This window comes from Colobus angolensis, unplaced genomic scaffold (genome assembly GCF_000951035.1).
Source record: "Colobus angolensis palliatus isolate OR3802 unplaced genomic scaffold, Cang.pa_1.0 Scaffold222, whole genome shotgun sequence".
Taxonomy (NCBI): domain Eukaryota; kingdom Metazoa; phylum Chordata; class Mammalia; order Primates; family Cercopithecidae; genus Colobus; species Colobus angolensis.
This window is the reverse complement of record NW_012115400.1, coordinates 26,051-49,879: the sequence shown is the minus strand read 5'-3', so window position 1 is coordinate 49,879 and position 23,829 is coordinate 26,051. Positions and strand designations below refer to the sequence as shown.

Below are 23,829 nucleotides of genomic sequence, written 5' to 3'. Positions count from 1 at the left end.
TAAAAAACACTCATTACAAGAAAAAGTCAGATATTTTTCCCCGGTTCCCTCAACTGATTCATGCACACGTCAAGCACTGTGTCCGGCTTACCGAATCCAGTGGTCTTCCCAGAGCTGGTATTCGGGGAAAATAGCAGGGGAGGCATTACTCCTCTCATGTTCTTTTTTGGCTTTATCCATTGCCTTTTCATAGGATTCTTGTGCCTAAAAAAAAGTTAATGCTTTTAAACCACTGCTTAACTAGAAACACACCTTTTCTTTCTTTTTAAATTTAAAACTTAGAGAAGTTTTTTGAGATGAGGTTTCACTACGTTGCCAAAGCTGGACTCAAGCTCCTAATTCCTGGGCTCAAGGGACCCTCCTGCCTCAGCCTCCCTGAGTAGCTGGGCTACAGGTACATGCCTGCACCTGGCTGAGAACACAACCTTTTCACCGCCAGGGCCCAGTTGTTGACAGCAGGCTGAATCACACACCTGGGAGCACGTGGAGCTCTTCTCCAGGAGCACTAAACACTCAGAGCTCTCTGTTCAGAGACAGAAGAGGGTGGGATTCCCTGAACAGAATGGAAGAAGGGGAGGCTGTCCAGACATGGGATTAATTTCTCCGTCCTTTAGTGATCGGAGCAGGAGCCACAAGGCCACATCTGCTTCTGGAGCTTCCACGGCACGGCACTGTACGCAGTGCTAGGAATCGCACCCTGAAACAGTGGCCCATGCCGCACTGAAGGGCAGACGTGGGGAGTAAAACGTAAGCAAAAACAAAACCTATGGCTTCCAACAGGACCAACAACGGGAGGGAAAAAGCATCCACGCTGGCATCTAATGCAAAGGACTTCTTAGGACTGTGCTTTAGCTCGTGTCATACACGTAGGCGTCTCTTAAATGCAGACTTCAGTCACAGGGCCTTTACGTGCAGGACTGAAATGCTTTAAAACGTATTTAAATGTGAACTCTGGGCCAGGCGCGGTGGCTCATACCTGTAATCCTAGCACTTTGGGAGGCTGAGGTGGGCGGATTGCCTGAGGTCAGGAGTTCGAGACCAGCATGGCCAACACGGCAAAACCCCGTCTCTACTAAAAATACAAAAATTAGCCGGGCATGGTGGTGGGCGCCTGTAATCCCAGCTACTTGGGAGGCTGAGGCAGGAGAATCACTTGAACCTGTGAGGTGGAGTTTGCAGTGAGCTGAGATTGTACCACCGAACTCCAGCCTGGGCAACAGAGCAAGACTTCATCTCAAAAAAAGAGAACGTGAACTCCGACTTGAGGCCATTTTATTAAAGAACCATTATAAATGACCTCTCATTAGGCACCCAAGCCCGTCAGTGGTCTGAGGTTTACCTGCTCAAAGAACCCATGCTGCTCGTAAGCAATTGCGGTCGCCGTCTCCGAGTACTTGCACCGCTTCTGCCACAGACCAGCCCACATATCTTCCTCTTGTAACAGGGAGTAAAGCTCTGCAAGGGAATCCAGTATCTCCTGAAAACACAAAGCAAGGGTCCTGAGTGCTCAGGATAGGGACTTTCCCCCCTCCCTAAAAATGCAGTTTCACTGTGTTGTCATCTGAAATCATCTGGAAGCAGTATTTATTTAAAGTGTGGAGTCACTAGCAGGGAAGAGGTAATTAACAGACTGAGGCGCACCCTCACCTGCTGCGGCGGGGTGATGCTCTCCTGCTCATAAAACTCTGTTGTTTGCTTTGGCTTAATCTGAAGACTCAGACCCTTCTCAAAAGCCTGGTGCTCCAGCATCAGCGTGGACCGGAACCACAGGTTGTGTGTTTTCCCCAGGTACTTCAGGACGCAGGGTCGGATGGGGATTGGCGGCACGCACTGGGACATGGCTTCCACAAAGCAGTTCAGCGCGCTGGGCTGGCAGTCACGCTGCACCTGGTGACTGCCGCTGCATAGGAACGGACTTATCTCGCCTGCGAGTGCCTGAAACCAAAGCGCATGTCATTTAGGCCTTCATTCAAAAACTGGCAAGTCTTGCTGTCTCTCTCGATGCATCTAAGAATATCTTTCCTAATTTGCTCTTGAGTGACAGCCAGCAGTTTCCGTGTTCTCTGAAACTTGTTCAAGACTGTGTTTTTTTACGAATACTTATCAAAAGCTAAAACTACAATTTTCCAAAACAGGATTCTAAAGATACACTCACGGCCAGGCGCGGTGGCTCAAGCCTGTAATCCCAGCACTTTGGGAGGCCAAGACGGGCGGATCACGAGGTCAGGAGATCGAGACCATCCTGGCTAACACAGTGAAACCCCGTCTCTACTAAAAAATATAAAAAAACTAGCCGGGCGAGGTGGGAGGCGCCTGTAGTCCCAGCTACTCGGGAGGCTGAGGCAGGAGAATGGCGTGAACCCGGGAGGAGGAGCTTGCAGTGAGCTGAGATCCGGCCACTGCACTCCAGCCTGGGCAACAGAGCAAGACTCCTCAAAAAAAAAAAAAAAGATACACTCACATGTTGCTGTCTGTCAGAGAGGATCTTCCACAATCTGGGGAAAAGTTGGACCCACGTCTTCTCTGCCAGCGTCGTGGAAATGTGGCACAGCTGAACGAAAGCGCTGAGCAGCGCTCCAGTCTATGAACAGAAAGACAAGAACAGGCTGAGATGGCCACGGGCTGCGGGTGTCTCGCACACCCACGCTCAGAAGACACCCATGATCCGTCTCATACATTATTAGATGGTCCTCCACTTTCAAAGTTTCAGAGATCTAAGAAAATGCCACGTTGGAGCAAAGCCCACGGATCCCGAGCGGCAGAAAGCCACACGCACTTAGCAGCCAAGCCCAGGCATCCCAAGGGACTCAGCAATGGCGCCTGCATTTGTCCTTCGTTTTTAAGGGGGTTTCCTAACACTACTGATCCCATCATATCCAAGCAGGACAAAAACACTGACAAGACTGAAGGAGTAACTCAGAGGGACACAGATGTCACCAAGGCCCAGGCCACTGAAAACAGGAAAGTGAAAACACACGTATATGACATAAACTATTTGCCAACAGGTATTATTCTGAAAAACAAATCAAGAACTCAAAGTTCAGTCTCTGCAATTTGCAGCAGACAAGAGGCAGGAGAAAATGACTGAGAGGGACTGAAACAGAACAGAAGAGAACGGAATGGACAGCAAATCCACAGATGTGTTTATCTTGTCCCAGGCCTGTTGTTTTTGAAGATCTGATCTGAATTAGCTGCCAACATTCCTTATTAACAGCAAGGTTTCTAGTCTGCCTGAGGCTGCTCTAGCCCACAGGAGACACCCTACATGGCATCAGGCAGTAGCGCCAGGGGCTGGGGCACTTGCTGACAGCCACACAGTCCCTGCTGCCCTGGCACGGAGGCACAGTGCCAGGGACGTGATTAGGCTTTCATCTCTCCTACAGCAAACCCAAAAGGTTTCATGTTTCTACTAAAAACAGACACCAAGGATACACATTGTTCAAGGAAAATGGGTGAAAACATCTAGATAAAGAACGCTCCTAAGCATCTGACATCAGGTTGCCCTGTGAGGAGGGCTGTGATGAAGTGAGTACAGTTCCCCTCACATGGTCACACACTTCACCCTGACCAGCCTGTTGGGGGCTCTCAGTGCCACGTCAATTTAGCGGAGGCCAAGAGCTGGGGAGAACCGAAGGGCCCAGCGAGGTCACTGACCTGCTGATAAAGCTGCTCAACTCCAACTGTGGGGGTTTGGACCAGAATCCCAAAACACAATCCTAAATGCCCTAACCCCGAGTGTTGAAATCCTCAAAGGTCAAAATCCCTGAAAATCATCATCACAGGACAGCTGCATCAGGTCAGAAACTATGACCTGTTACTGTCTGCATGGTTTAAGGAGATGCCTATGGGTGCCATGTTTATGGAGTCAACTTGACTAAGGAATGCCTGGAAACCTATCTAGTAAAGTATTATTTCCGGTGTGTCTGTATGTTTTAAAGCATTTTTAAATTATTTTTTCCAGCATTATGTTTTCGGGATTTCAGAGGTTAGAAATTTTGATCTTTAGGGATTTCAACATTTGGGATGACAGCGTTCAGGATTGTGTCTCAGGATTACAATGTGCTCCTGCTCCCCAAGTCCACAGCTTGTTCTGATGTACACACCGTCCCAAAGAGGTGCAGGGGTGAGGACCCCGTGGTGGTCCCACAGCGTCAAAAGAGCCCAGCGAGGGGTTGCCGCCTCCACAGGCTTCTCACAGGGAACAATGGCCAGACCGGGAAATGAGGTGGAGAATGAGCCTGTGGGCCTGGGGTGAGGACCGCCCTCTCTAGATTTAGAATCCAAGAGTCTAAGAAGAGCCGGTGGCACCTGACCACTTCACAAAGTAGAGCGGCTCCAGGAAGGAAAATGTCAGGGCAGAAACAACCAACACAATGATTTCTAATCCCATCTTACTCCATGAAAAATCTCAACTCCCATAAACACACAGAAGATGAAATAACACAACACCACCCTCTCCAATCCCCGCCAGCCCTGGCTGCTTTACCCCAGCACCCATCTCGCCTCCTGAGGGATTAGCACTTCTTTCTGTTTATTATTTCCCCTCACTAGAATGTACAACCTGCTGAGGAACAGCTACCACTGTGTTTCCAGCGTCCAGAACATCACCTGACACAGAGCAGGCTCTCAGTAAAAAGACGCTGAAACGACGAAATGAGATCAAATGTAAAAGGTGAAAGAGGAAAATGGGACACAAAAGAACCCAAGGAGAAGGGAAGAATTAAGTCACACCCAAGTACCCTGAGAGCCACACCCTGCTAAGAGGCGGGCACACCCTGTCAGAGCGGCCCAAGGACATGCAGCAAGCGGGTGGCACACGGGGCTCAGGGGCAATGGTGTGCCCACCTGTGCTGGGCACTGAGTTCGAGGGTCTCCTCTGCGACACACACCTAGGCACAGTATGGCTGACGACATCTGCAGCTCTGGCCTGAGCAATCCTCTTACAGAGAGTGACACAGATGGGCCCTGAGACTCAGGCTATGAAGCCTCAGATTAAGAGAAGACCATGGGGACACCTGCAGGCAAGATTCTCTGTGAGATTTGCCAAGATTCTCAGCCACGTCTGGTCTAACCCAGCCACCATCCAGAGAGCAGCCACAGCCCCACAGAGGACGTGGAGGTGTACAGCGGTGACCAATTCGGCCAAGACAAAAATCTTAATGAGTAAAACCAAATATCCCAACCCCTCACATGACGTACTGCTGGAACCTCCTCTCCTGATGGCACTCCCACCAGGCGCTGAGGATAAAACTGAGGCGCAGGCACCTGACGACAAGGTGATGTGTCATGGTGACCATCAGCCAAAGGCAGCCTTTGGGCTTCAGGACATGTACTTACAGCCCTTTTTTCTGGTGGTGGCAGCAGTAGGGACAGGGGTCTATTAAGGTGCCTGTAATCCCAGCACTTTGGGAGGCCAAGGCAGGCAGATCACCTGAGGTCAGGAGTTCAAGATCAGCCTCGCCAACATGGTGAAACCCCATCTCTACTAAAAATATAAAAATTGGCCAGGTGGCAGGCACCTGCAATCCCAGCTACTCGGGAGGCTAAGGCAGGAGAACTGCTAGAACCTGGGAGACGGAGGTTGCTGTGAGCGGAGATCGTGCCACTGCACTCCAGCCTGAGCAATAGAGTGAGACCCTGTCTGAAACAAACAAACAAAAGAAGTGCCTGGCCCATGACATGAGAGCTATCACTCACATCTATCAGGCTGCTCTGCTTCCCGCTGCATCCCACAGAAAAGCAAGATGGGTGCTTATCCAAGATGACAGTGGTGTCACTCAGGTACAAGTTCAAAGACTGATCCCACGTACAAGTTCAGCACAGGTCACCAAAAGATTTTAATGTAAAAATCACTTGTGAGAAGTAGTTCATGCTTTTTTCCCACCTAGCTCCTGATATGAACAGAATAATTAGAATAACCACCCAGCTCTTGAAAGAACAGAAAAATACCTCCTTATCAAAAGTAACCTGGTACGTGGCACTTCAACCAGTCTTTCAGAGTCATGACGTAAAACCAGTCAGACCCATAATTTGCCTGCGAGTTTGCAGAAGCCAGAGAGTCTCTACCTGGCTAGATTTCAAACACAAACGCACCTGGAGGCCCCCACTCCACAAAGTGGGCTTGATTTAGCAAATTAACTCATTTCTCCTTTTCTCCTCTTTTAGTGCAACTGAAAAATAATCCAACATTATTATGTCTCCTCACACATTTTTTATACACAGTGTTACTGTTTCTTTTAAGACATGGTGGTGGAAAAATTAATTTTTTTCCTATTTTCTCCTATAAGACACTGTGACACTCCTAAATCTCTGGTTCATGCCTATAATCCCAGTACTTTGGGAGGCCAAGTTGGGTGGATCACTTGAGTCCAGGAGTCCAAGACCAGTGTGAGCAGCATATCAAGACCTTGTGACTACTAAGAAATTAACAAATTAGCTGGGCATGGCAGCTCATGTCTGTGGTCCCAGCTACCTGGGAGGCTGAGGTGGAAGGATCGATTGAGCCCAGGAGACTGAGGCCACAGTGAGGTGTGACTGCGCCACTACGCTCCAGGCTGGGTGACAGAGCAACATCTCATCTCAAAAAGAAAAAGGAAAGAAACAGAAAAAGTTACACTGCTGTGAAATGATCCTGATTTAGGCTTTCAACTATCCATGGGAGGAAAGCAACGAATCCTTTCCAAGCTGCATACAGACCTTCACCTCTCGGAGGGTGTCCAGAAACTTGTCGTGCCTGTTGGTTAGCATGTGCAGCTGGTTTCCAATGTCCTTTTCCGAAAGTTCTTTGGTTTTGGGTGTGCTGGTCTGATCTCCAGGAGCTAGTTCAATGTCTATCTCTACATCCTAAGAAACAAAGCAGCAAACAAAACCAAAAAGTCAAAGGCTTCAAGAAAAGCCAACAAACACACCTCCTGTAGACTTCTTGTTACAATTTTGGCGAGTAAAATTTGTGTTCATTTCCTGGAAGTGTGCAAGTCTTTAAACAATCTTCCATCCTAAAATAAACAAAACCCAGATTAACTAGACCAGATCTCTCTCTTTTAAAAAATAACTATAAAGAAGCCACCACTATGCTTTCCTATTTGGGTTGTAAAAAGCAAAATTTAAAAGAATCAACTTGAAACAGTAAAAATAATAAAGATTAATGGAATCAGAGTCTATCATTTCTCAAAATGCAACACGGTCGCCCAGCCGCCTGGCTTGCTCAGACTGAGAATCCCCTCTGGGCCACGGCGGAGCGTGTTGTTGGTGCAATGTTTTGTATGACTCTTCCCAGAGAGGAATACACCTTATTTCTGTCTGAAGGTTTGGCGAAGTCAGTCAACAATCAAACTACTCCTTGAAGTCAGGTATCGACAATTTGGTGTGTGCCCTTGAAAACGAAGAACTTCAGAGTCGGCAATTTATTTCACACAGGAAGAGAAGGCCAAGTGCCCAGATAGTCTAGTGTTCCAGCAACAGGAAAAAAACTTAATTCAAAAATGGTTAATGAGTAGACATCCTGCACATGGAAGAGGGAAAGCACCACCCCTTTTAGAGCAAAGAGGGTGCCGTGCCCCCCTGCAGCACGGGGTGACTGTCTCCTAAGACGCAACCTCCATGCAGGCTGAGCCTCCAAAAACCAACAACCTTAAGGAGACACAGCCTACAAAAATCCCTGCCAGGAACAGTGGCAGCCACTTCTTCATGGAGGACAGAGGGCCACCAAGACTAAGGCATCAGCCTTGGGACAGGTTCTTGGAGGAGCAAAGGCTCCCTGCTGCCTGTCCTGGGACTGAGCAGAGACATGGGTTCTGAGCAGGCTGCCGCAGGAACCAACTAGAGCCCAGCCCCTGTGTGGCAGGCAGCACTCCCCCAGGCAGCGCTTTCTGTAACGAACACGGGCTTTTCTCACCAAGAGAGAAAAATCACAGCACAGGGAAATGTTCTGTTCTCAACAGTACTAGCTCATGGTAATGTGGTAATGGGATCCATCTCGAAACCAAATGGCAGTGCAAGATGCTTCTCAATTCTAACTAATTAAAACACAAAAAATCTAGCTGAACTTAGGTACCACACTCGCAGCTCTCAGATATACAGGTTTTTATACCTTGTTCATGCCCGAAACAAATCTAAAGCTGATACAAAAACTTCTTCTGCAGGACTGAGGATTCTGCCCATGGGGCACGGGGCCTCACCTCCTCTCTGGGATTCTGCCCGTGGGGTGCAGGGCCTCACCTCCTCTTTGGACTCGCTGTTCTCCCGCTCCCGGGGCTCCTGCTTGACATGCGTGACCATGGCGAAGGCGGCACGGTCATGGCTATCGGCCAGGTTGATGACGTTGGTGATGGACGGGAGCATTGCTCCTTGGCAGCTGGTGCCAATGGGGGTGCTCTTCTCACACACAGCCAGGAGCAGCTGCAAGGGGTGCGGAAAGGAGACAGAACCAAGGCATGCGTGTGGCATTCGGGGCATCTGGACTTATCTCCCAGATGCCCCTCACTCGGGCACCTCTGACTCTGCAGGTCCAAGTATGAGCTCAGCACCTTTTCCCACCTCTCCTCGACCAGATGGACTTCCTCTCCTCCATCCCCTCCAAGGCACTGTCCACACACAGAAGACCTCTGCTTCACTCATAGCACACACCAGGTCCTGCCACTCTTAACTCCTGAACACCTAGGCAGTGCCTGCTCCCACCTCACCCAGGACTCGTTCTCCTGAACCATCTCTTTCCACACAGTGGCCCTTTACCCCAGCCCACCCACCTATGGCTTCCCGCAGCCTCAGGCGACAGCGCAGGCTCCCCTGTGTGAGTCACCAGCCCCTTCGTGATGTACTGAAGCTCCTGCCTGCCTCTGGAGTTGGGCCACTCCCCACTCCACCATGCTTCCCCATGGGCCGTGCGCACGCTGCCTGGCCATGCCACTCTTGCCGTCTTGGGCAAATATTCCCTGAGCACCCACTGGGTGTCACGGAGGCCCTGCAGACTCATCTGTCGACTGCACAGAGATGGTGTCCCCTGCCTCAAGGAGCTGAAGCGTCAGAGGGAAGGACACAGCCAGGCACGTGCTCACTGTGGTAACGTGGCCAGGAAACAGGGTGGACTGGCGGAATTAAAGGGAGTTGCACATTAGCCTGAGTGGCAAGAGTGGGGCAAGTTCAAGAACGCAGAAGGCCAGCACACTGGAGACGGATGCTGGAGGGAGAGAGGGACAAGATGGGGATGCAGAGAGAGGCGGGGAGCCAGTCACCTGGGGACCATAGCCTGGAGGCTGGATTTTACGCCACGCACAATGGAAAGAGTATTGTTATCTGCTTTATTAAGAATAATTTTGTAATGACAGAGAAAACTTATCAGTAGGAGGGGAGGTGGTTGAACACTAAGGAAACGGTTCCCATCGTCCTAATGAGAGATAGCCCTGAACTGTCACCCGCAGTGAGGGAGCAGATACTCAGGGGCAAAGGAAGGAAGGAGTAGAGGACTCCTGGCTTGTGCCCTTCCCCTGATCAATTCACATGGACCTGCCACAGCCAATATCTCGTCTGTCTCTGTATTTTTAGCACCTGACCCAGTGCCTGGCACTGAAACGCTTGCCCTGAAGTCTTTATTTCTTCCTGGAGATCAGAAGCAGGTTTGTGCTGGAGATTTCCAATTCATCTCAGTGTGTGTGAACACCTCCTGGCTTTGGAGCACCCACTCAGAAAACCCACAGCTGCCTCCCGGCCACAGATGTGAGCCGAGTCTTCCTACCTCAAAACCAGCAGTCGGAAGGTCTCATGAACGAGTGATGGAAGAGCAGGGAACTCTGCCCAGGTGTGGCCATGGGCAAAATTCCAAACGCATGCTGCACACGCACCAAGAGAACGCCCATTCCGCACGAACAGGAAACCTGCTAGCAGGCTCTCCTGAGACCCAGCACCACAACTCACTCCCTTCTTCTCATCAAAGAGAATTCATCCACCTTCTGTCCCAGCTGTCTCAGGAGACATAGTACGTGGTGACCTGGTTTCACTCACTCCAGGTAAATGGACCAGAACTACCTGCACAGCACTGGTAACCTGCCACAGCAAACCCAAACTGATGAGTGAGCCACAGGCTGAACCTCTAGCAAACTAGAGGCTTACCACAATCCTGCCGGAAACTCAAAGAACATCTGACTTGCCTTCCACGAAACATCAATCCTACTCTAGGTCTAGGTCTGGACCTCACTTTCATAATACAACACTGAGCATGTTAAACACGCCCGTTTTGCCAGCACCCAACTCCTCACACTAAGGAACCAAAACCGACAGCGTGGTCAGGCCTTGGCCCGGCTGCTCCATTTTCCTGCTTAAGGAATGATGGGGGCCAGACACAGTGGCTTACGCCTACAATCGCAACATTTTGGGAGGCTGAGGCAGTCGGACCACTTGAGCTCAGGAGTTTGTGACCAGCCTGGGCAACATGGTGAAAACCCATCTCTACTAAAAATACAAAAATCAGCCAGGCGTGGTTACATGGGCCTGTAATCCCAGCTACCAGGAAGGCTGAGGCACAAGAACTGCTTAAATCTGAGAGGCGGACGTTGCAGTGAGCTGAGGTCATACCACTTCACTCCAGCCTGTGCAACAGAGCAAGATTTCCTCCCCCCCTAAAAAAAAGAACAACAGGAGTTGACATTCACAGTCCAGTTTTATTTTCAAGGGCACGCAGAGAGAATTTAAACATTTTTATATTCGAAGAAAAAATGAATCTTCGCCTACAAAAATCTACCATTCAACTTTCTGAAACAGGATTTTAAATTAGCCCAAGAACGCTTTAGATGAACGCCTGCCCTGAAGTCTTTATTTCTTCCTGGAGATCAGAAGCAGGTTTGTGCTGGAGATTTCCAATTCATCTCAGTGTGTGTGAACACCTCCTGGCTTTGGAGCCCCCACTCAGAAAACCCACAGCTGCCCCCATAGCTGCACCCCGGCCACAGATGTGAGCCAAGTCTTCCTACCTCAATGCACTGCTTGATCCAGAAGTGGTTCCCCATGGCTTCCCAGTTCTGCGAACAGGTCACATATAGCAGGCGCTCATAGACACGACGTTTCATGGAGTTGTCAAAAACCTCGAAAAACTTTGCCCTGATGAGTGGCTGTGCACAGCGCAGCCCAGAGAGAAAGGCAGGCTCAAGTTTCGCCGTCAGCTCGCTGCCAGAGAGTGTCTCATCCCTGTGACACCAAGTCAGAGAGAAACAAGACGATGGACTCCCCAAGCCATATGCAAACAAGCAGAAACATGCAAACAAGCAGAAACAGGTGGATGTGGACGTGAACTTGCTGAAATGACACTAGGAAAACCAAGGGTATCTTATAAATCGTGGCAGGCTCATGCAGCATTACAACAAAAGGTCCTTTAATGACACCAAAGTAGGTCACACAATTTAGTATTTAAATGAATATTTTAAACTTAGGTATGAGTAAAAGATTAAAGTCATGGCTGGCTCGCCGGGAGCACATTGAGGACCAACACATGTAATACTTGATTAATTGCTGTAATTACCTGTAGACATAGTTAACAAGATCTAAAAACTGGGCATTTAATTCAAGGTCTTCCGGAAAGCGTTTCTCTATGTAGGTCATCATCTTCACAAGCAAAATAGACTTCTCCCGGAGTGTAGGTGTCTGTATGAAATTTGAGAAAAGATGCAGTTAAAAGTATTTCAACCATCTGCTCTAGTATTTTTTAAGCTCCTACAATTTTGTCAAGCACAATAAGACAAGGTCATTCCTAAACAGTAAGGCAAAGATGGCTTTATCTTTGGATGCTTAAAAGCAAAACATGCCAATATAATTTTCGTAGGGGCTACAGCTCATTTTAGAAAGAAAGCAACTCTAAATTATAAAACAAATCAGAAGTTTGCAAGCATCTCACTAAGTGAAATGACAGTCTCTATTATTACTTTTAGTATTATTTGTCTTATCTTTATTGCCATAAAAAGGTAACAAGGTTCATTTAACTTTTTTTTTTTCTAAGTCTCTCGCCGTGATGCCCAGGCTGGAGTACAGTGGTGTGATCTTGGCTCACTGCAATCTATGCCTCCTGGATTCAAGTGATTCTCCTGCCTCAGCCTCCTGAGCAGCTGGGATTACAGGCATGTGCTGCCACATCTGGCTAATTTTTGTATTTTTAGTAGAGATGAGGTTTCACCATGTTGGCCAGGCTGGTCTCAAACTCCTGACCTCAAGTGATCTGCCTGCCTCGGCCTCCCAAAGTGCTGGGATGACAGAAGTGAGACTTCATTTAACATTTTAAGAGGAGCAAAGCCACATTAAGATGAGCAACTCTGTTTCTATTTAACATCTGTTAACTGCACTGAAAAAATCCTTTTTTTTTTGGAAAGGAGTCTTGCTCTGTCGCCCAGGCCGGAGTACAGTGGCGTGATCTCAGCTCACTGCAAGGTCCACCTCCTGGGTTCACACCTTTCTCCTGCCTCAGCCTCCCGAGTAACTGGGACTACAGGCGCCCACCACCACACCTGGCTAATTTTTTGTATTTTTAGTAGAGACGGGGTTTCACCGTGTTAGCCAGGATGGTCTCGATCTCCTGCGTGATCCGCCCGCCTCGGCCTCCCAAAGTGCTGGGATTACAGGCAAAAATCCATCTTAATCAAGAAAAGATGCTGTAAGTGCAATTACAGCAGACAAGAATGTTTTGCTTCAAGTTTCAGAAAGACCAAGAAGTTGAGGCTTGAATTTTCTTTTATTGAAAGGGAGATTACATGGCACACTGTCCCCGCTCACCTGATTGGCTGCCATAGGGGAGTTACTCTTGACCCATTCTTCCACGATTTTGACCACAGCCCGGAGGATTTTGGCATCTGGTGATTTTTCGATGAGGGATGTCAGGATGGCCTGGATGAAGTTCTTCCGCATCTCCATGCTCATCACTGCCAGGCGCGTCTTCACCAGCTCCAGACTCAGCATCACCAGCTCGCTTGTACCTGCTCGCCCCAAGAAAGAACAAACCCACGGGTCTCTACACATTGATTTAAACAGGCAGCCACTCAGCCTTGCCTGGCATGCTGGGTTCTGCCCATTTTCCCCCTCAATGTTTTCTCCTGCAACTAGAGCTCTGGGATTTGAAGCACTCATACGTTCTTATGTGCATCTTGAAAGTGTAGCCCTCTCTGCAGGGAGAGGGATGAGGGAACTGACGGACCAGTGCAGGCGTCCCCGGCCTCTCCACACCCAGCTCTGAAGTCCTCATCATGGCCCCTGTACTCTGAGGTGCACCCAGAAGCCGTGCCCACCACAGCCCCTGCCAGGCAGCCCCATACCTCCACATAGCATCCAGATTCCAGGAGCCCACTGCTCAGCTCTGGAACCTGTGACTTAACTCTTCAGAAAGAGCAACTCTGATTAAGCAATCTCTGTTTCATAGTAAGCACTGGTAACTCTCAGTGGTGAATGTAGCATATAAAAGGCCAATTATTTTTAAATTTCTGCATTCTTACATTCGCAGACTTTAAAACTACATAGGGGTGTGTGTGTGTGTGTGTGTGGGTGTGCGGGTGAGAGAGTGAGAGAGTCTCAATCTTTTGCACTGAGTGCAGTGGCTATTCACAGGCGTGATCACAGCTCACAGCAGCCTCTAACTCTGGGCTTCAAGCAATCCTCTTGCCTCAGCCCGCTGAGGAGCTGGGACCACATGTGTGCCACCACCCCCAGCTTAATAACAGTCCATTTTTAACACTGAGTTGTTTTTTAAACTCCTACATTGAAGAGCAAATGGTAACGAATTACAACCAAACAACAGGACTTGGTGAACGCACATTCCCTTTAGAGTTCAGTCCTAGCCTGCACAACAGAGTCTGTTCTCTGTTCATCAGAGTCTGAGGAAAGGCCCCCAATGGCCAGCACATCACCTGAGGTGGCTTCGGTGCTTCCCGACGCTGCCTGAGGGTTTAAATGCTCCCGGACCATCTTCTGCAGGGAGCGCATAAAGACGGAGATCAGCCGGTCTATATAGCTGGGGTTGTTGCTGCAGGCAGACTTGAGGATCATAAGGGTCCCTAAAATGTAGAAATTGCCAGGTGTTTTACAGAACAGTAACCACCACAAAAAATGGAGTAAAAGCAACGCATTATTTAAAACAACATATTCTAACAAAAGGATAGTTAATCCCAGTGCCAACACTGTGAGCTTTTACATGGCTCATGCTACATTCTGAATGAAACACTGTATTTTCACTCCTACTTCTCAACTAGATCAAATTATCATGAATGAGAACTGATTTTTGTGCTTCAGTAGAAACAACATTCTTACCTTGAGTTCTGGATTTTATTTTTGGGTTATGGCAAATTACCCTAAGTTTTTAGTCCTATAATAGGTTTGGGAAAAATAAGAAAAAGAGGAAGAAAACCTTTTTCAAAAAATCTAGCCTATCTAGAGGACATGTCAACTATCTTCGAACTCAATTTGCACTTCATTCTGAAAAACAGCCTAAGATCAATAAAAATCAGCAAAGCCAATACTAGAACAGAAACACTGAGTGTATGGAAGAATTATCTTTCATAATCGGCATTGTGACAATCACCGTGATTTTGACCTACACATTAAACTACACATTAAACCTTTTTTTTTTGATGTCGAGCCTGGCTCTGTCGCCCAGGCTGGAGTGCAGTAATCTCAGCTCACTGCAACTTCTGCCTCCAGGATTCAAGAACTTCTCCTGCCTCAGCCTCCTGAGTAGGTGGGATTACAGGCGCCTGCCACCATGCCCGGCTAACTTTTGTATTTTTAGTAGAGACGGGGTTTCGCCATGTTGGCCAGGCTGGTCTCAAACTCCTGAGCTCAAGTAATCCGCCTGCCTCAGCCTCCCAAAGTGCTGGGATTAATAGGTGTGAGCTACTGCACCCGGCCCTACTTACTAAACTTTAAATCTGTATTCATGGATCAACCAAAGAGTGTTTGCCAGTTACGAGGTGATTTCAGGCTAGCTTTGTTAAAAGACCAATTCTTAACAGAGCAGTCAACATACGACCAGCCTGGTTGTAACCCAGGCAACCCATGACAGTTGATGACAGTGATGGAAACGGGGTATACTCTGTGGTTCCCGAGTGCCGTGCTTTCCTCTATGGAGCAGACGTTGGAGACTACACCCCAGATCTGGCATGGTGACGACGGTGTGGCCAACTCCCCAGGCCCACCTTACCCTGAGACTGCCCCGGCCTTTGATACCCCACAGAGGAGGGAGGGACAGAGGCAGGGCCCATGAGGTCAGCCCTTCTCAACGAAGAGTCCTCCAGAGAATGAGCAGCGGAAGGAGATACTTGTACTGCCCTGGGATGGAAGCTGGGATCTTCTGCAGGGTGACCCCACTTACAAAAAGACATGGAAGCACTCCTCACTCTCCGCACCTGGCTGCTGCCTGAAGAGAGACAGCAAGCTAAGAGAGCAAGGGACACCATTTTAACCAAATTCCTTTAGCTTCTGGCAAGTCTGGAGAGCAAAGAACTCATCCAAATACATTCAGGTGGCAAATGCAGACTAGCGTTTGCCTAACAAGGGCTATCTATATAGGTATTTGTATACATGTGTATAGAACATGATCATCATTCTAAAACACTGGAACTGATCGCTATTGGGAAGAGAGCCTGACAGGTGACTTCCACTTAGTATTCCTTCATTTGTATCTTCAAAATTTCACCCAATGAATATGTAATTAAAGGAGAAAATAAATTTTGAGGTACTAACCCGAAGTCTCGGATCAAAGACATGTGTCTGCCACAAAGCTGAGGGCACATCTATAAATCTGACTCCTGCGTACTTGGGGCCAGAGTGACCCAGCTGCCCTGATCACCTAAGGAGGGAGGCAGTTTCTGTCTCACCTGGGCCAGCCAGAGCCTAAGCAATGAGACGGAACAAGTTCTCATCTTGTGAGTGGTTGACTCACAGGCGGGCTGGTGGTGAAAGGCAGAGTCCACACATTGTCATGTAGCTCTTGCGGTGCCTGTTTAGTGTGACACTGGGGTGGCAGTGGTGGTGACACCAGGGTGGCAGGTCACACGCACCCTGGCAACATCCCTCACACCAAAGCCTGTGCTGGAGGCTGAGGAGGGAGCATAGAGCAAGCATCGGCAAAGGGGGGTGCAGTCTACAGGAGATGGCGGCCTTGAGGGCCCCAGGCAACAGACACCTGAACGACGCAGTGGCTCAAAGCTCTGCCCAACAACTGGAGCCCTTTCCCAAAAGGGAAGCACATCCAGTGTGCAGGGACAGATGCCACACTGAGCCACCACGAACACCAGGACAGACGCACACTCACCGAAGAGCTGGGAGGGATTGGCGTTGGTGGCCTTCTCATAGTTGGTGAGCCCTTCATAGATGACCTTTCCAACAGCTGCGTAGAGGCACTCCAGCTCTTCATACTTGGAGGCCACACTGGAAGTACCTACGGGGCGGGAACCCAGGCACTGTGGTTAGGGCTCGTGGGCCCACCAGTGCTGATGCCAGGGACTGAGTGCTGGCTGCTTGGGTATCAGGAGGGATTGGCACAGGCACTTCTCTCCCTGCAGGAGGGTATGGGCCTCACCTCTAGGTTGGTTCCCAATCTACACAGCTATGTGCAGAATACTCAAAAAATCTAACAGAATCTCCCTGAAATATACTTATTTATAACATGCTAAAATTTGATCCTGCCAAATATTCAACATTTGAATACTTTAATACTTTAAATTGACTTCTCTTTAGCAGCTTAAAAAAATAATGTTCAACTGATGAAGAACTGAATTTCCAAAGCAGACAAAATTCAATGACAGCTGCCATTCTATGTCTTTTTTGAGACAGAGTTTTGCTCTTGTTGACCAGGCTGAATTGCAATGGCGTGATCTCGGCCCACTGCAAACTCCACCTCCCGAGTTCAAGCGATTCTCCTGCCTCAGCCTCCTGAGTAGCTGGGATTATAGGCGTGCACCACCACGCCCGGCTAAATTTGTATTTTTAGTAGACACAGGGCTTCTCCACATCGGTCAGGCTGGTCTCAAACTCCTGACCTCAGGTGATCCACCCACCTTGGCCTCCCAAAGTGCTGGGATTACAGGTGTGAGCCACCGCACCCAGCCCATTCTATGTCTCCACGTCAAGTAGAAAGGAAAGCAAAAACAAAGCGCTCGACACAGTCACTGGTAGACGAGTGCTCTCACAGCAAGCGTGCCCACTGACCACTCTGAAAGAAAAGCACTGGTGGGAAGGCCACATACTTGGCTCCGTTGGGAAAATGCTCATGAGGCGCGAGAGAAGGCTGTGGACGGCTCGCAACACCTTGGTGTTTCCGCAGGTCATGCAGGCGGCGATTCCACGCTGCAGGGGTTTAAAGCTACTGAGGATGGCTGGGGACTGCAGGACAGTTAGCAGGAAGCTCAGCACTTCTAGTCCCGTGCAGATATTTCCATAGTTCACTTGGTTTGGCTGCTCCTGGAATGGAGAACACAGGCCACTCACAGAGGAAACGAACACTCAACAACAACAAATTCTAGAAACAAGATCTGGTGAAATCTAGCACTGGATTAATTATTTGGAGACTAAGTAAAAAATCCACTAGCGAATGACAACCAGATTTCACAAGTATGATTACTTTATAAAATCACTTTAAATATGTACTCAAACTCATTTAAAAAGACTCATTAAAATATTAATATTCGATAATAAACAATAGTAACATCTTGAAATCGATAAAATTCTTAAAAAGTTCCTGCAATGAATTTTGCTTTTCTCTTCCCATTTTCTTAAGATATAAAAATACAAATATCCTTCCAGGCCGGGCTCAGTGGCTCATGCCTGTAACCCCAGCAGTTTGGGAGGTTGAAGTGGATGGATCACTTGAAGCCAGCCTGGTCAACATGGCAAAACCCCGTTTCTACTAAAAATACTAAAAAAAAAAAAAAAAAAAAAAAAAGCCAGGCATGGTGGCACATGCCTGTAGTCTCAGCTACTTAGGAGGCTGAGGCATGAGAATCACTTGAGCCCAGGAGGAGGAGGTTGCAGTGAGCCGAGATTGTGCCACTGCTCTCTAGCCTGGGCGACAGAGTGAGACTGTCTCAAAAAAACGAAACAAAAACAAAAAACAAACATCCTTCCAAAGAGAAGCATCTTTCAAACTACGTATCATGGAATCAACTAACAGATGATGGCAGCACTAAAAACTAATAAAAACAAACCAAAGAAACGGGATAAAATAGAAGACAGAGTTCATGGTTCACAGCAGAGGTCAAATAGAAGCAACATGGTCTCCGCAGTCCAGAATAACAAGTGCTTGCAATAGGTTTTATAATCTCAGTAGTAAAAGTTTCCAAATCCTAGCAAGAGCTAGAAAAACAAATCTGAATAAGGCAAGAAAATAGCTTTTGCTGCCACCAGAAAGTACAGGATCAAGGTTTTTAGAAGCAAAAAAACAGCCACCAAAATAAAATAGTTAGCATTTTGGAACCAGCTCCTTGTTACCTAAGTGCTACATGGTACTTGATAACAAATTATAGCTCCATCATTAAAATCTGTTTTAAAAATCCAAAGCTCATCTTCAAGGTTGTTGCAACAGTCAACTAAAAATGCTTATCCCAAGCCAACTGGTAGGTAAGTTTTAGGAACGAGTCCACAAAATGCAAGACAACTGTATTAAGGTTAAATATTCCTACGTGTAGTTGGGGCAGCATGAGAACTCAAGTTCCGAAGTCACAGTCTTTCCTTTTTTTTTTTTTTTTCTAAGAGACCAGGTCTTGCTTGCTCTGTCTCCCAAGCTGTATTGCAGTGACACCAATCACAGCTCGCTGCAGCCTCAACCTCCCAGCTTCAGCCAACCCTCCTGCTTTAGCCTATTCTGAGTAGCTGGGACTACAAGCTCACATCATCATGCCCAGCTAATTTTCTCTCTTCTCTTTTGTAGATTTGGGATCTCACTATGCTGCTCAGACTGGTCTCGAACTCAAGCCTCAAGAGCAAAGCCATCATCTATTAGTCAAACTCTCTTCCTGGTATCAGCAGTGGAGGGCAACAAGGGAGAGGCCATGACTGGCAAAAGGGACAGGAGATCTGGGGCTTAGGGGTCAGGCTCAGAGTGATCCACAAACGTCCAGTCCCTGCCCAGGTGACAGTATCCGCTAGTGGCCTTGGTGGCCCTGCCCTGGCCCTTCAGACATTAGAACTCACCACAGTCATCAGCAGCTTGTCGAACCACTGCAGCTTGAGTTCCGACTTGGGCCACATGTCTGGCCGCAACGCGGTCTTCAGGAGGTTCACACACCGTCGAGAGAGCACCTCCCCAGGGGACCCCGCCGTGTTGGTGTTGTCATTAACCTAGGAATTCATCCTAGTTACAGCCGGCATTTCACTGCATTCGACTTTACAGTCATTCCAGTGACAGCACGTCTCAACTGTGCCCGGGCCCTCGCACCTGGCTGTCTCAGATCTTCACCTCACAGCCACCCCTCTTCCGTCTGACCTCCACACAGTTGGACACCTTCCCCGACCAGCCTGACTCGTGACCCCTCACGGCCCCCTCCTCTGCAGCGCATCTGTGGTGACCTGCAATGGCTTGTGGGCCCTGCTGGCTCCCCATAGGACTTCCCTGCACATTGCAGGGAGGCAAGGAATTATCTATAGGTCAGATACTTAGCAGATCCTTTTCAGTACTTGGATATTCTCCACAGAACTGTAAGATACACTATTTTGTTTAACAGGAATAAGAACTTAAAATTTCGGAAAATTTCATTTACAATGGTTTTTTGAAATATAAAGTTTCAGAAATGAATTTCCAAAAATTCTATGAAGATACAGATTGATATGAATGATAAATAAACCCAAGTTATCAAAGCACTGAAACTGCTCAATGTCTATTCTTTCTGTAGGTTGGATCATCTCATCCTTTACTGAACTGTGTACCATTCCCATCTTAAGGATGCAAAAAGAACACTTGGAAGTTAAACGATCAGCTGAGATCACGGTCTACCATATTCCATCAATGCTAACATGCCGTCAATTAGAAGACACATCATTCTTTTATTACCACTGAAAGAGTGAAAGGCTTTTAAAAAAAAATCTCTGGGCACGGTGGCTCACGCCTGCAATCCCAGCACTTTGGGAGGCCAAGGTGGGCGGATCACTTGAGGTCAGGAGTTTGAGATCAGCCTGGCCAACGTGGTGAAACCCCATCTCTACCAAAAATACAAAAATGGGCTGGGTGTGGTGGCGGGTGCTTATAATCCCAGCAACTCAGGAGGCTGAAGGACAAGAATCGCTTGAACCTGAGTCGAAGTTGCAGTGAGCCAAGATCGCACCACTGCACTCCAGCCTGGGCGACAAAGTGAGACTCCAATTCAAAAAAAAAAAAAATTAATTATAACACACAGGTAGATTTAGGAAACGTTAACCTAACACAAAATCAAGTGCATCTGGTATGAAAATGACAGAACCAGCTCGCAGACCTTGGTTTGTCTGTATCTTTTTTGACGAAACTGTCACAGATAACCTCCTGGGGTGTTAGTCAGTAGCCTCCAGTCTGCAGAAGCCCTAACACAAGGCACTCGGATCCCATACCTGACAGGCCACGCGGATGAGGAAGTTCACCACAGTGTCTGTGTGCTGCTTGTCAATGGGCTTGGCGAGGAGAGAGTCTGCTCCAGGTAGTGACTGGCTCCTCCCAAATACCTGCAAAAGGACCTCCTTTCAGGCAGGAAGAGAATCGCAACATGAATTTCTAACCCAGGCTTGACTTTTCACCCAGCTAATGGGTATGCAATACCTCCCAGGGACAGAGACAGGTCTGGGCGCTGGGGATACCAAAGACAGATGTGGTCTCTGCCCTGGTGAAGTCAACACAGCCAGCAGGAGGGCAGATGGCTAGTCAACAGAGCAGCCATGCAAAAGAGTGGCTCATGTGATGGGGAACAAAAGTGCCAAGGCCCAGGATGACATCAAGGGAGGTCTTTAGGTTGAGACGAAGGCAGCCATGAGAAAAGAGAGACGGCTCCCAGTGGAGAGAAAAGGCCAGGTTACGCATCCTGAGCGAGCACAGGGCCAGAACCAGGGGTGCGTTTAGAGCAGAGGGATGGCCCGTGTGGACGAGCACCGAGATGGTGCTGGGGGCCAAGAGCCATCAGCAGGGCCTGCCTGGTCACCCGGGCCTGGAGTGCCAAGGTCAAGGGGAGGGATTGAGCAAGGGGAACGGCAACCTGACTTGATTCAACTTCTTATTTCCAAAGGATTGTAAGATCCCAAGAGATTTTTACAAAAAAACTACGGAGGTCTCACGTACTCTTCACCCAGCTTCCCAATTCAAGTTGCGAAAGGAAACTTTTGTGGAAATCTGACTGCTTTGTGAAAAATCAAGAGGGAATAAAAATGGAGGTGGAGAGAGGAACAGGGAAAGAAAGAAGAACAGGGAGGCAGTTGAGCAGCTCCCATCTGTCACCCTGCGAGGGGTGACAGAGGCTGGGACCACGGTGTGGAGTCAGGGATGGGTTACTTGCGGCAGAGTCAGAGACTTGCTCCGGACCGGATGTGTGGAGAGAGGCCAATGGACAAAGTGCAGACAGTGCCAGGTTTCTAACAGGAGCCGAGGGCAGATGTGGGTGCCACACAAGATGGGGGATGGTGAGGGTGGGAGAAGAGCTCAGCCTCAGGCCTACGAAGCCGGAAGTGGGGCAGCCAGGCCTGTGTCCACAAGCCAGCAGGTCCATGACACAAGTTGAGGTCAGACTCAGAGCTCCTAGGGCCACCACTCCATAAGGGGCAATACCCAGGACCCTCTTGGTGGCTGCCTTGTGAAACAGAACACATGTCCTTTTCAGAAACTGATCTCAGCACCGGCACGGGCACATGTTCTTAATCAACTCCTTACTTCAAAGAGTTTCTCTAGATGCCTTTCTGCCAGTAATCAACCATCATCGACAGAACTTTAATGGTATGAACTGAACGCAGAGGCAAGCATGTCTGGTGACCCGGGAACCCCTGGCATGAGTGACATGTCCTGGAGTTCCAATCTGGTAAGCGTAGCTGTTCCCAGCTGCCTCTCCTGAATGCAGCTGGGCACCGAGCTCACATTCTAAATGTAGGGAATAAACAAACCAACTCCCAGCAGACTGTGCAGCACCCATACAGAGGCACATGTGATCTTACTGCACTGATAGCTCCGGTGGCCGTTCTAAAGCGTTTCACTTCCTGGGCAGAATCCACGGACAGGCCTCTCTTGATGGAGGATGAGACAGAATTGACTCCTTCTCCACTGGAATTTGGGTCCATATCTGAATCCGGCTTAAAAACACACAGGCGCTTGGCTTTACTGATTGATTTCTAGGGAGAAGTCGAAGGAAGATGATCGGGGCGCCCCCAAGGCTGACACCCCTACCTGCTGGTCCTTGATCCTCTGCAGCTCCCACTTGATGACAACTTCAGACAGGTCCACGGCCAGCCGCCTCTGCTCAATGGTGACACTGGGCGTGAAGCCCAGCCTCTGCATGGCGCTCACCATGTGCTGCACCAAGTGGTGCCGTACTGGGTAGTACACCTGCGGGCGCAGGGCCAGCATCACGCCGGGAACATGGGACCTTGGTCCCAAAGCGCATGCAAGTGTGCGCTCGTGCACACACACACCCCCGTGACGTGCCTCTCAGCCCCAACATACACATACAACCCAACCTGATGCTCAAGAATTCGGAATCCTAACCCTACCGAGGAAACTCTCACTGCCTTACATACGTGTGTTTATCACCCTCCCCCGCCCCAACTACATCTCATTACAATAGTATCCTTCAGTCTTGAAAAATCAAATTCTCTTCAGACAGGAAGCTGAGTCTAATCACATGTATCAAACTTCAGACTTGACAGTGTAAAAGTTTAAGACATACCAAAAAGCAAAGTTCCTCTAAGAGGTGGCTATAAAAGAATTTGCTTTCAACTCAATCCTTTCTCTTCTACCTCAAATCTATAAGAAACATTTACATATAAATAAATCACACAAAAGGGGTGATTTGGTCATAGAGAAGGAGGTGCCAGCAACATGAGTAACTTTCCAAGTCAGGTGACGGAAATCTGGAGTCAATGACGACTATCTCCCACCTTAAGGTGCAAACTCAGCAGCATACAAGGGTTAACTAAGCACAGTATTTACGACAGAAATGTAGCCTTAGACGCAAAGACGCACACACCTGTGACATATTCTCTATATTACAGCAATTTCCATGCTGATAAAGCCAGACACACATACACAAACTAATCACACAAACTAATCAATGAACCAGAAGTAGCCTTACTAAAAGATGAACCACCTGATAACTGCAGAAGAAGACAAGGTGAAGAAGGTTCAAAGAGAATGCCTGAAGATGCATGCCCCGCAGCCCACTGTCTCTCCTACATACCTTGAAGTGTTGCACTATCAGGTGCAGAATGTGGACCAGCTGCGGGACGGTGTGCCCCTCCTCCACGATGATCTTCCGAGTCCAGTGGGTCAGCATCTGGTGCCCATCCTCCATCCTGGCCGGCACCGCCGGGGTCAGAATGGCCATCGCCTGTCTGACGATCGCTCGAGCTTCCATTGCATGAGCCTTGAGGAGACTATGAAAAACCTAAAACAGGGAAGAGACGCTTATGGAGGATGAGAAGGCAGGCTTTAAAAAACAAGAAGACAAACAATCCCTTGCTATCGAGACATGATACTTTTCCAAAACAATTTTCTAAACATTTCTTAGGACTTTCTTATTAGGAAACAACTTAGTTGTTTTCTGTTTCGTTAAGTTTTGACCGGCCGGGCGCGGTGGCTCAAGCCTGTAATCCCAGCACTTTGGGAGGCCGAGACGGGCGGATCATGAGGTCAGCAGATCGAGACCATCCTGG

General features: G+C 48.5%; 1 protein-coding gene across 1 annotated transcript in view; it reads right to left on the bottom strand.

Moving 5' to 3' along the window:
* Positions 1–23,829, bottom strand: part of LOC105513112 (transformation/transcription domain-associated protein) — a gene marked incomplete at its 5' end in the record, with an annotated part of 86,057 nt that overhangs the window by 36,449 nt on the left and 25,779 nt on the right. The window contains 17 exons of the mRNA XM_011943947.1: positions 92–204; positions 1,340–1,477; positions 1,648–1,935; positions 2,462–2,581; positions 6,697–6,843; positions 8,218–8,397; positions 10,962–11,175; positions 11,507–11,628; positions 12,748–12,947; positions 13,872–14,018; positions 16,274–16,399; positions 17,208–17,421; positions 19,150–19,296; positions 20,536–20,646; positions 22,117–22,251; positions 22,346–22,504; positions 23,355–23,561. Coding sequence (XP_011799337.1) covers positions 92–204; positions 1,340–1,477; positions 1,648–1,935; positions 2,462–2,581; positions 6,697–6,843; positions 8,218–8,397; positions 10,962–11,175; positions 11,507–11,628; positions 12,748–12,947; positions 13,872–14,018; positions 16,274–16,399; positions 17,208–17,421; positions 19,150–19,296; positions 20,536–20,646; positions 22,117–22,251; positions 22,346–22,504; positions 23,355–23,561 — 2,768 coding nt within the window. The remainder of the gene's footprint in view (positions 1–91; positions 205–1,339; positions 1,478–1,647; positions 1,936–2,461; positions 2,582–6,696; positions 6,844–8,217; positions 8,398–10,961; positions 11,176–11,506; positions 11,629–12,747; positions 12,948–13,871; positions 14,019–16,273; positions 16,400–17,207; positions 17,422–19,149; positions 19,297–20,535; positions 20,647–22,116; positions 22,252–22,345; positions 22,505–23,354; positions 23,562–23,829) is intronic.